This window comes from Alosa alosa, chromosome 5, assembly GCF_017589495.1.
Source record: "Alosa alosa isolate M-15738 ecotype Scorff River chromosome 5, AALO_Geno_1.1, whole genome shotgun sequence".
NCBI classification, from domain to species: domain Eukaryota; kingdom Metazoa; phylum Chordata; class Actinopteri; order Clupeiformes; family Clupeidae; genus Alosa; species Alosa alosa.
Genome location: NC_063193.1, coordinates 34,526,031 through 34,537,068, shown reverse-complemented (window position 1 = coordinate 34,537,068; position 11,038 = coordinate 34,526,031). Strand labels below are relative to the sequence as shown.

The 11,038-nt window shown below is 45.9% G+C and overlaps 1 protein-coding gene across 1 annotated transcript in view; it reads left to right on the top strand.

Moving 5' to 3' along the window:
• The first annotated feature begins 4,010 nt into the window (after positions 1-4,010).
• fibcd1a (fibrinogen C domain containing 1a) overlaps positions 4,011-11,038 on the top strand; it is a 116,241-nt gene continuing 109,213 nt past the window's right edge. Inside the window, 1 exon segment of the mRNA XM_048244347.1 lies at positions 4,011-4,791. Within this exon segment, the coding sequence (XP_048100304.1) occupies positions 4,720-4,791 (72 nt within the window). The 5' untranslated portion in view covers positions 4,011-4,719.

The following is an 11,038-nucleotide window of genomic DNA, read 5'->3' as shown; positions in this document are numbered from 1 at the left end:
GGAGGGAGGCAGTAGGCAGCTGTCTCCTGTTTCAAACAGACCCCATATACCATCTTGTCTTTAAAAATATATACCATCTTGTCTATGAGTTAAGTATTTCCTCAGACGTTCTATTCATGATTTGTGGTGTATAAAGTAGTCATCAGGAGATGATCATGATTTGTGGCGTATGAAATAGTCATCGGGAGATGATCATTTGCAGATGTAGCAAAGTGCTCACGGGCTGATATTTCATTGGAACACGGAAATAAACACATTTCTCTGCACCCTGTGTTCTGGTATTAGAACACATAAATAAACACATTTCTCTGCACCCTGTGGTCTAGTATTAGAACACATAAATAAAAACATTTCTCTGCACCCTGTGGTTTGGTATTAGAACATGGAAATAAACACATTTCTCTGCACCCTGTGTTCTGGTATTAGAACATGTAAATAAACACATTTCTCTGCACCCTGTGTTCTGGTATTAGAACATGGAAATAAAAACATTTCTCTGCACCCTGTGGTTTGGTATTAGAACATGGAAATAAACACATTTCTCTGCACCCTGTGTTCTGGTATTAGAACATGTAAATAAACACATTTCTCTGCACCCTGTGTTCTGGTATTAGAACATGGAAATAAAAACATTTCTCTGCACCCTGTGGTTTGGTATTAGAACATGGAAATAAACACATTTCTCTGCACCCTGTGTTCTGGTATTAGAACATGTAAATAAACACATTTCTCTGCACCTTGTGTTCTGGTATTAGAACACGTAAATAAACACATTTCTCTGCACCCTGTGGTCTGGTGTTAGGTGTTCACGGCAGAGCCGCCATCTTCTACCGAGAGAGAATCTTGATCTGGGCCTGATCCAAACTATACTGATGCATTGTGAGGCTTTGAGACTTTGCATTCAAACTGTGTGGGTGTGTGTTGTAACTGGGTTGTGTGTGCCTGTGTTGTAACTGGGTTGTGTGTGTGTGTGTGTGTGTGTGTTGCAACTGGATTGTGTGTGTGGTGTCTGTGTGTGTGTGTGTTGTAACTGGGTTGTGTGTGTGTGTGTATGTGAATGTGTGTGTGTGTGTGTGTTGTAACTGGGTTGTGTGTGTGTGTGTTGTAACTGGGTTGTGTGTGTGTGTTGTTGTAACTGGGTTATGTGTATGTTGTAACTGGGTTGTGTGTGTTGTAACTTGTGTGTGTGTGTGTGTGTGTGTGTTGTAACTGGGTTGTGTGTGTGTTGTATTTGGGTTGTGCGTGTGTGTTGTAACTGGGTTCTGTGTGTGTGTGTGTGTGTTGTAACTGGGTTGTGTGTGTGTGTGTGTTGTAACTGGGTTGTATGTGTGTGTGTTGTAACTGGGTTGTGTGTGTTGTAACTGGGTTGTGTCTGTGTGTGTTGTAACTGGGTTGTGTATGTGTGTGTGTGTTGTAACTGGGTTGTGTCTGTGTGTGTTGTAACTGGGTTGTGTATGTGTGTGTGTGTGTTGTAACTGTGATTCATGTGCTGGTATTGTCTTGTATTCTGTTGTTGCTATTGTTGATCTGTTGTGCTGGTATTGTCTTGTATTCTGTTGTTGCTATTGTTGATCTGTTGTGCTGGTATTGTTTTGTATTCTGTTGATGTTTTTCCCCCTCACCCCTCACAAGCGAGAAGGCTAAGCTTTGATGAAGAGCTGCTCTGTTTGGCTGACAGCCGGCTCGCACACACTCACTCACACACACACTCACTCACACACACACTCACACACACACACACACACACACACACACACTGTTGTTCCGCCAAGCGTGAAACTTCACAATCACAAGCCTCACATATCAAAAGAAGGTGACAAGTTCATAAACACTCTGCTGTGTGTGTCTTAATGTTGTGCTTGTTAGCAGAGCTCACATGGCCCGTTCGCCATCGCTGCTGTGATCGTCTCTGCTACTCCGCTGCTATTCCACAGATGGGGAACAGACTCAGCGCCGGAGGGTCACTGGATCCTCAGATGGGGAACAGGCTCAGCGCCGGAGGGACACTGGATCCTCAGATGGGGAACAGGCTCAGCGCCGGAGGGACACTGGATCCTCAGATGGGGAACAGGCTCAGCTCCGGAGGGTCACTGGATCCTCAGATGGGGAACAGACTCAGCTCCGGAGGGTCACTGGATCCTCAGATGGGGAACAGACTCAGCTCCGGAGGGTCACTGGATCCTCTGCTGTCGGGCCACCAGGGGCAGAGACTCAAAGCCACCTGGGCACCCCTGGCTTTTCATTCAGCTCATCAGATTTTAACTGGGTTGTGTGTGTGTGTGTGTGGGGGGTTCTTCTGTGTGAGGTAGACTGCTTTGTGCCAATGAAGAGGCTCTCAGTAATGTCATTACAAGTGCTGTGCAACATGGCTTATGGAGATCCCACTATCCCTGTGAAACTCAGTAATTGAAAATAAACAGCATTCATTGAGTGTTTAGTACAAGCAGTCATCTAGTATCATTCGTATGGGCTTTACAGAACTGGAAGTTGGTTTATGGTTGATTTATACCGTTTCTTTATATTAACTTAGTTAAACAGGTGATTTATACAGATTCTTTATAATAACTGAGTTAAACAGGTGATTTATACAGTTTCTTTACAACAACTGAATTAAACAGACATAGTGGTATCTCCGCTCCTGATCTTTGTAGCGGCCTAGCCGTTCTACTCCCATATACAGTAGTAGCTTTGTAGCGGCCAACTCTGGTATGGCTGTATGGCTGAGCAGGTCCGATTTAAATTTAGCAGGTAGAGCTAGCGGTTAGAGTAGAGGGTCATCAAAGCTTGCTCTTCCTACATGATAATGAGGATCGGGATTAGAATCACAGTAAGACCACAGCAATTTGGTAAAACTTTATAATAACTTTCATTAATACACCATTAACTAATCAATAAACAAATCCTTCATTCACTTTCTTGACTGACTGGTCATAAGGGTGAGGATCTGCACTGGCCTGGCTTCTCTTGTTTAATCAGTGCAGACTCCCGTAAGGGTCTCGTCTCCACAGCCTGCACATGTGAATCCCAGAGACAGCCCGAGCCTCTAATTTAGTAGCTGACACTGACTCTCTGGAAGGACATGCCCCCTTAGAAGAAAATAAAACATTTTCTGTCTACCCCCTACCCAACACACACACAGAGACAGACAGACACACATACACACACACACACACCCCAGGGCAAAGGAACATGGCGAGAGTCTTGCCTTGTTAAATGGTCCGCGCAATGCAAGTGTGTGTGGGTGTGAACAAGCTCCCTTCTGTGCTTAAAATCGCCTCCAATTTCCCGGCTACATGACGGAGGGGTGCCGTGGGGGGCTGATGGAATAGTTCCCCGTCGCTCCCGGTCGTCTATTTAGAGACCGAATCCAACGCTCACGCTGCTGTTCTGTTCCAATACTATATTTCAGCCATTTACACTAAATGTATGTGCAGTAACTGTTAGCAATCATTCAGTTCATCCTTTCGGACTGGACTGCGTTATGTGTATTTCACATAACGGTAAGAGATAGTTGTGCTAATGTCTGTCAGCAGAGGAAACTCAGGGAGGGGAACGGTTGGATACTAGGTCAGGAAAGAGCTGCTTCAGCTGTTTGAAGGTGATCTGTTTCCACACAGCACTATTAATTTTCTAGGAACTGGGCTGAGGAAACCACACACACACACACACACACACACTGGGCTGAGGTGTTGAGCTTGGTACGAATCAGTGTCAGCTACACAGCTTTTATTTTCTAGTAATTAATAATTCAGCTGCATCAGAACACAGACTGAACATATGGTAGGCAGAACAACTTCATTGATTCTAACTGTTTTATTTATATGATGAATCCATATTTCAATGTGTAAATACCTTTTCAAATAGCTAATTTGAACAGCAAACTCAGAGGTCTAAGTTAATGCATCGATGGTGTAACCAACGCCCCCCCACCCCAAAAACACTGTATCGCAATATTCTCCCCAGCCCCAGGCAGTTCCTGTGTTCCCGCCCGGCCAATAGAAGCGCAGGGCTCGAGGATGCAGCGCTGTGAGAGCAGGTGGGAGTAGACGCGCTCAGTCCAGCACGAGGCGCAGACGTTCCCGCTTCTCTCCGTTGCTCGTCGTACCGTACCGGCGTGAGAGCTGGGACACTGCCCCGGGCATTGAAATCTGAGCAGTCAGCCGCTTTGCGCGTCTCACACGAGCCAGAAAGAGGAAGGCTTATCTTTCCATCCGGCGCCAGAGCTCTTCAGCTTCAACGAGGGCACGCGCGTGCCGAGTACCTAAAGCGCGCCAGGAGTGGTACCAGCAACGGCTGTGCGTGCGAGTGGGATTCTTAGACCCTAAATCCTTAATCTAATATTTAAACAGGCTGGGATCTCTCTCTCTTTATCGCGTCAAGACGCAGGGAGTACAATATCTTTCTGAGGAGTACCGACAAATCATCGGACCGTTTGTTGCGTCCTCTCTACAAAGCTCCACGGAAATTCGAATTGAAACTGTCTTTTTCTTTCTTTGCAGAAGGGTCCCATAAGTATGTATAAACAAACATGTATTCCACCCTGCTAGATTCCCAACCGGACCTAGAGTAGAAATCTAGACGTAGAGAAGTAGTCTGTTTTATTTAGTTTCAGTGATTCTTTTGGTTGAGTGTTAATGGAGCAAGTAATTTAAGACTGCTGACAGATTCTCTCTCCTCTCGCCCATGACACCAACTCCTGGATTTTAAGATTTCCGGAGAATGGTAAATGACCGATGGAAAATCATGAACAGCGTTTCAGAACTCGAAGATGGACAGCAACATAAAGCGCAGGTAGGCACCGTGTGTGTCTATGTGTGTGTGTCTGTGTGTGTGTGTGCGCGATTCCTACGGTGCATTGCTGCGCCTGTTTACAGGCAAGAGAATTCGTTTGAAATCCTGAGCTGATCAGTTCCTTGTGAACGAAAGCTATAGCTTTTTTTTTAAATGCGTGTCAACATAATTTGAGAATAATTTTGTGTTCGGGACACCCCGGAGATTCTATCAGCCACTGCTCTGCCAGAATTGCAATGTGAAGATTGTGAAATACGGAGGAGAAAAACGTTACATTTTTAAACATCTCTTTACTTAAAATTCAACAGTGGAATATCTTTCCATAATTGATGACGAGCAAACATCAAACAATCACGGTCCGTCAGTAGTTTTAGCCTGAAAGGCTTCATCGTGGTAGCTCGTTTTATATGCTGTAGTTTGTTGGCATAACTCAAAGAAGGAGATGCCTCCAGTCGTGGTAAACAGATACAGTCTGAAAGATAACACATGACTCTGGGCCAGAGCCGGCCCCAATGTGGCCCAGAACCAGACAGGTCCATTCCAGTGTCAGTGGGTGACTAAGATTCCTTGGCTGCTCTCATTTGCATTGTGAAGAAGGTGCATTATGCAGTGCCTTCAAATGAATATAAGACACTGTGTCCACTTGGATGGAGAGTAAGATGACATAATGATGACCTCACTGCTCCTGATGAAGGTGATGATGATGATGCTCACTGCTCCTGATGAAGGTGATGATGATTATGATGATAATGACAGTGATGATGCACTGTAGGCTGTGGTCGTTGTGGTGGTGCTGATGATGGTGACTGTGATGATGCTGGATGTGGTGGTTTCGGTGATGATGATGATGATGATGATACTGCTGGTTGTGGTGGTGTTGGTGATGGTGATGGTGATGATGATGGTGATATATAAGTATAAGTATATATACTCTTTTGATCCCGTGAGGGAAATTTGGTCTCTACATTTATCCCAATCCGTGAATTAGTGAAACACACTCAGCACACAGTGAACACACCGTGAGGTGAAGCACACACTAATCCCGGTGCAGTGAGCTGCCTGCATCAACAGCGGCGCTCAGGGAGCAGTGAGGGGTTAGGTGCCTTGCTCAAGGGCACTTCAGCCGTGCCTACTGGTCAGGGTTCGAACCGGCAACCCCTCCGGTTACAAGTCCGAAGCGCTAACCAGTAGGCCACGGCTGCCCCTGATGATGATGATGATGATGGCTGTGGTTGTGGTGGTGATGGTGATAGTGATGATGGTGATGGCTGTGTCCAGCCTTAAAAACTCCTTAAATAAAAAGCTGAGTGTGTGTTTGGCTGAGTGTGTGTGTGGCTGAGTGTGTGTGGCTGAGTGTGTGTGTGGCTGAGTGTGTGTGTGGCTGAGTGTGTGTTTGGCTGTAAGGTCAGTAGCAGTGTGAGACTCAGTTCTCACCTCGTGTGTAAGTCCAGAGTGATTGAGTTCTCGTGCGTGCATGAGTTTGTGTGTGTGTGTGTGTGTGTGTTTTTGTGTGTGTGTGTGCGTGATTGAGTTCTCCTCAAACCGTGTGTGTGTGTGTGTGTGTTGTGTGTGTGTGTGTGTGTGTGTGTGTGTGTGTGTGTGTGTGTGTGTGTGTGTGTGTGTGTCTGTGTCTGTGTGTGCGTGCGTCCGTGCGTGCGCGTGTGTGTGTGTGAGTGATTGAGTTCTCCTCGTCAAACCGTTTCACCCCAGAATGGTGAGGCTCCCTCCTCCCAGGAGAGAAAAGCACACGACGGGGACGAACCTGTGTGAGAGAGAGAGGGAGAGAGAGAGAGGGAGGGAGAGAGAGGGAGGAAGAGAGAGGGAGGAAGAGAGGAAGAGAGGGAGGAAGAGAGAGGGAGGAAGAGAGCGAGAGAGGGAGGAAGAGAGCGAGAGAGGGAGGAGAGGGAGGAAGAGAGCGAGAGAGGGATGAAGAGAGAGGAAGAGATGAGAGGCGGACCGAGAGAGTGAGAGGGAGTGGATTTGTTAAATGTATGATTGTCACAGTGGCTGTTGGTTGGGTGATACTCGTTTCCCTTTATAGCAGACATATAAAAGAGTGATAAATGAATAAACAGCTGCTAGCTGCTCACTGTTTTTCAGTTTTTACGGGCTGCTCTCCGGCCCCACAGGTTTGGGCACAGAGGAGGGGACCATGAGCCTGTGTGTGTGAGTGTATGTGTGCGTGTTTGTGTGTGTGCGTGTGAGTTTGTGTGTTTGTGTGTGCGCGCGTGAGTGTGCGTGTTTGTGCGTGTGCGTGTGCCTGAGTGTGCCTGTGTGTGTGAGTGTGTGTATGTGTGTGTGTGTGTGTGTGTGTGTGTGTGAGTTTGTGTGTGTGTGTGCGTGTGAGTTTGTGTGTGTGTGTGTGTGTGTGTGTGCGTGCGTGTGTGTGTGTGCCCCACAGGTTTGGACTGTCACTGCTCCGACCCTTATCCTCCACGGCTGGGCACCAGGCCTGGGTGGCACTGCGGCTGAGCTACTGTCTGCCATGCCATGCTAACGTGCTAATGTGCTAACATGCTAACGTGCTAACATGCTAACGGAGGAGCTTAGAGGAGCAGCCGCTGGTTCATGCCAGCCTCATCTCTCTAGTGTGTGCCAACCCTGGTGCCCAGTGTGTGTGTGTGTGTGTATGTGTTTGTGCGTGTGTGTGTGTGTGTGTTTGTGTATGTGTGTGAGTGCGAATGTGTGCGTGTGTGTGTGTGTGTGTGTGTGTGTGTGTTGTGTGTGTGTGTGAGTGCGAGTGTGTGTATATGTTTGTGTGTGTGTGTGCGTGTGTGTGAGTGCACACTCCAGTCAGGAGTCGGATGTGGCCCATGTCTTGGCCGTAACTGGCCCGGGTTCACCAGAACCACTCCAGAACCAGGCCACATCTGGGCGGAGAAGTGGTCCCATAGGGGCTGCGACTACAAACTGGGCTGAATAGCCAGGCAGGAAGGAGAAGCGCTCCAGCTCCCCTAATGGCTGTGTGTGTGTGTGTGTAACGTACTGCTGGAACCTGTGGCTGTGTGTGTGTGTGTGTGTGTGTGTGTGTGTGTGTGTGTGCTGCCTGTGGCTGTGTGTGTGTGTGTGTGTGTGTGTGTGTGTGTGTGTGTGTGTGTGTGTGTGTGTGTGTGTGCTGCCTGTGGCTGTGTGTGTGTGTGTGTGTGTGTGTGTGTGTGTGTGTGTGTGTGTGTGTGTGTGTGTGTGTGTGTGTGTGTGTGTGTGTGTGTGTGTGTGTGTGTGCTGCCTGTGGCTGTGTGTGTGTGTGTGTGTGTGTGTGTGTGTGATGTGATGTGTGTGTGTGTGTGTATATGTGTGTGTGTGTGCTGCCTGTGGCTGTGTGTGTGTGTGTGTGTGTGTGTGTGTGTGTGTGTGTGTGTGTGTGCTGCCTGTGGCTGTGTGTGTGTGTGTGTGTGTGTGTGTGTGTGTGTGTGTGTGTGTGTGTGTGCTGCCTGTGGCTGTGTGTGTGTGTGTGTGTGTGTGTGTGTGTGTGATGTGTGTGTGTGTGTGTGTGTGTGTGTGTGTGTGTGTGTGTGTTGCTGTGTGTGTGTGTGTGTGTGTGTGTGTGTGTGCTGCCTGTGGCTGTGTGTGTGTGTGTGTGTGCTGCCTGTGGCTGTGTGTGTGTGTGTGTACTGTGGCTGCTGTGTGTGTGTGTGTGTGTGTGTGCTGACGGCTGGCTGTGTGTGTGTGTGTGCTGACTGCTGGCTGTGTGTGTGTGTGTGTGTGTGTGTGCATGTGTGTGTGTGTGTGTGTGTGTGTGTGTGTGTGTGTGTGTGTGTGTGTGTGTGTGTGTGTGTGTGTACGTAGTATGTGTGTGTGTGTGTGTGTGTGTGTGTGCTGCCTGTTGCTGTGTGTGTGTGTGTGTTTGTGTGTGTGTGAGGTCTGCCTGTGGCTATGTGTGTGTGTGTGTGTGCTATGGAGGCTGTTTGAACAGTGGATAATTAATCAATGGGAATCCTTTCAGAACAACGCTGCTGTGTGTGTGCGTGTGTGTGTGTTTCAGAACAACGCTGCTGTGTGTGCGTGTGTGTGTGTTTCAGAACAACGCTGCTGTGTGTGCGTGTGTGTGTGTGTTTTCAGAACAACGCTGCTGTGTGTGTGTATGTTTCAGAACAACGCTGCGGTGTGTTATAGTTTCTTTCTGCGGACGGATGAGGATAAAGGCTTTGGGGGGGTAGTCTTGGTCTCCTTCCACCAACACACACACACACACACACACACACACACACAGATACACCTATACAGTTCCCTTGGGCTTTGGAATTAAAATAGCCCCACATCATCACACACCCTTCACCATGCAGTACCTAGAGACTGGCATGGGGTACTTTCCAGAAGGTCATCTCTCAATGCAAATCAAAACAGCGATTGGGCTAACTGAAATGACACCATGCCAATCTCTAGGTATGGTGAAGGGTACAGTATTTGATAATGTGGGGCTATTTCAATTAGGGAACTTTATCAGGATGCAAAATATCCTGGATCCATGAAATAACTGGCCTTTAAAAATAAAAATCTGCCTGCCTCTATGGGAATTTACAGTTTTTCTTGATCGTTTTGATACCTGTGTCAACTCTGACATCACATTCTCAAAACAGTTAACACCGATGTCTGAACAAAGCACTCTGGACAAAATGACACATTTTGCTTGCAAAGGCTGTTACTCTCTCAAAACACTTAAAACATGCAGCAAAAGCAAATCTTGCCTACAACTTGTTCATAATTCAAAAACACTCTTTAATCAATCATTACACACTGGACAACAAAATGCAAAATCTAGTTCTCAAAATTAGCATTTTTGCTATGTCTGTTCCATTACCTTCTCATTTTTCTGGTATCAGAAAAAAACTGTGAAAAGACAAAATGTACTGAATAAAAAAAATTATTTATTCATTCCTCCCAAGATGTAACTGTCATTGTAAGACATACAGCAAACACCAAGCAAGATACTGTAAATTTCATTGAACTACAACTTTCATCGAAATAGACATACAGTAAAGACCTTTTGTACTGTTTTCTCCACCAAATAGGCAATACAGTATTTTGTCTAAATGTGCATTAGATCCATACCTGCAAATAGCAACACAGAACAGACATCTCTTATGGATAATGAATGATTGCTGATTGAAGAATTGTGCAAAGGAGTTTCACACAGGTGTATCAGAGATTCAGACTTATGCAAGGAATCTATACCACCTATGAAAAGATGTTTTCCTTTTGTTTAGCATGGGAAAACCAATAGAGTTTAGGGCTTTTGAATGACACCTGTGTTAACTGTTTTGCAAAGGGGTGTGTGAAATGTGTGAACAATGAAAATGTGTGAACACATTCGCAAGATGATGACTTCTGCTGTGCAAAGAAAGTAGTCATGAAGACCAAGTGGGTTCCAGTTTACTTAAGCAGGTAAAAGCAATCAAGAAAAAAAAACTGTAACATAGGGGTGTACTTACTTATGCCCCCTGGATTTTGAGGAAGAACATTTATTTATTTACGATACATTATTCATCCACAAAGGAAATTGGTGTCCTTAAAGGTTGGATTTGTCCTCACTAACACTTGGAATGCCGTGCTGTTTTGGGAAGCTTTGGACCAGACTGCCAGCAATCTAGATCATTGTTGACGATTTTTTTGATCAATCTAGATCATTGTTGATGATGTTTTGTAGAGCCACAGCGTATTCTATGTTATAGCTATGGACACATACTATGGCTCATTTGAAAGGTGAGACTTTAAGCTCTCAGTGGGTACAAACCGTTTATTTCTACATACCTCTGTTTCCTGAGAAATCCCAAGCTAAACAGTGGCTAGTTTTCATCAAAAAGCGGGTTTTTTTTTTTTCTAGAAATGGAGATTGGAGATATAGCGTCTTTCATGAAATATGAAGCGTTGCCTGTAAAGTTTTCGAGGAAGTGACCTAGCGAGACCTGGCGAGACTGCCACCTAGTGATAAACCCACGAAAATGAATGGCCTGGTTTTGACCTGACGTGCATGCGTCACTGATTCGACCCAAAGGGCAACCAACAAAAGCCGAGTTATGATAAAACTTTGTGCATTTTCAAAAAGATTGTGCATTTTCATGAGTTTTCGATCGTCACCTATTTCAGTTCTATTCATCATAGAGTTACCAAAATCGCACATAAGGTATGTTAGAGTATTTAAAAAAAAAAGCTTAAAATGCAATATGTGTTTTTGGCACTCAAAGTGTTAAGGCATTAAGATAAATAAAAAAAAAGATCATGGGTGTGCTAACTTTGTAACGTGACTGTG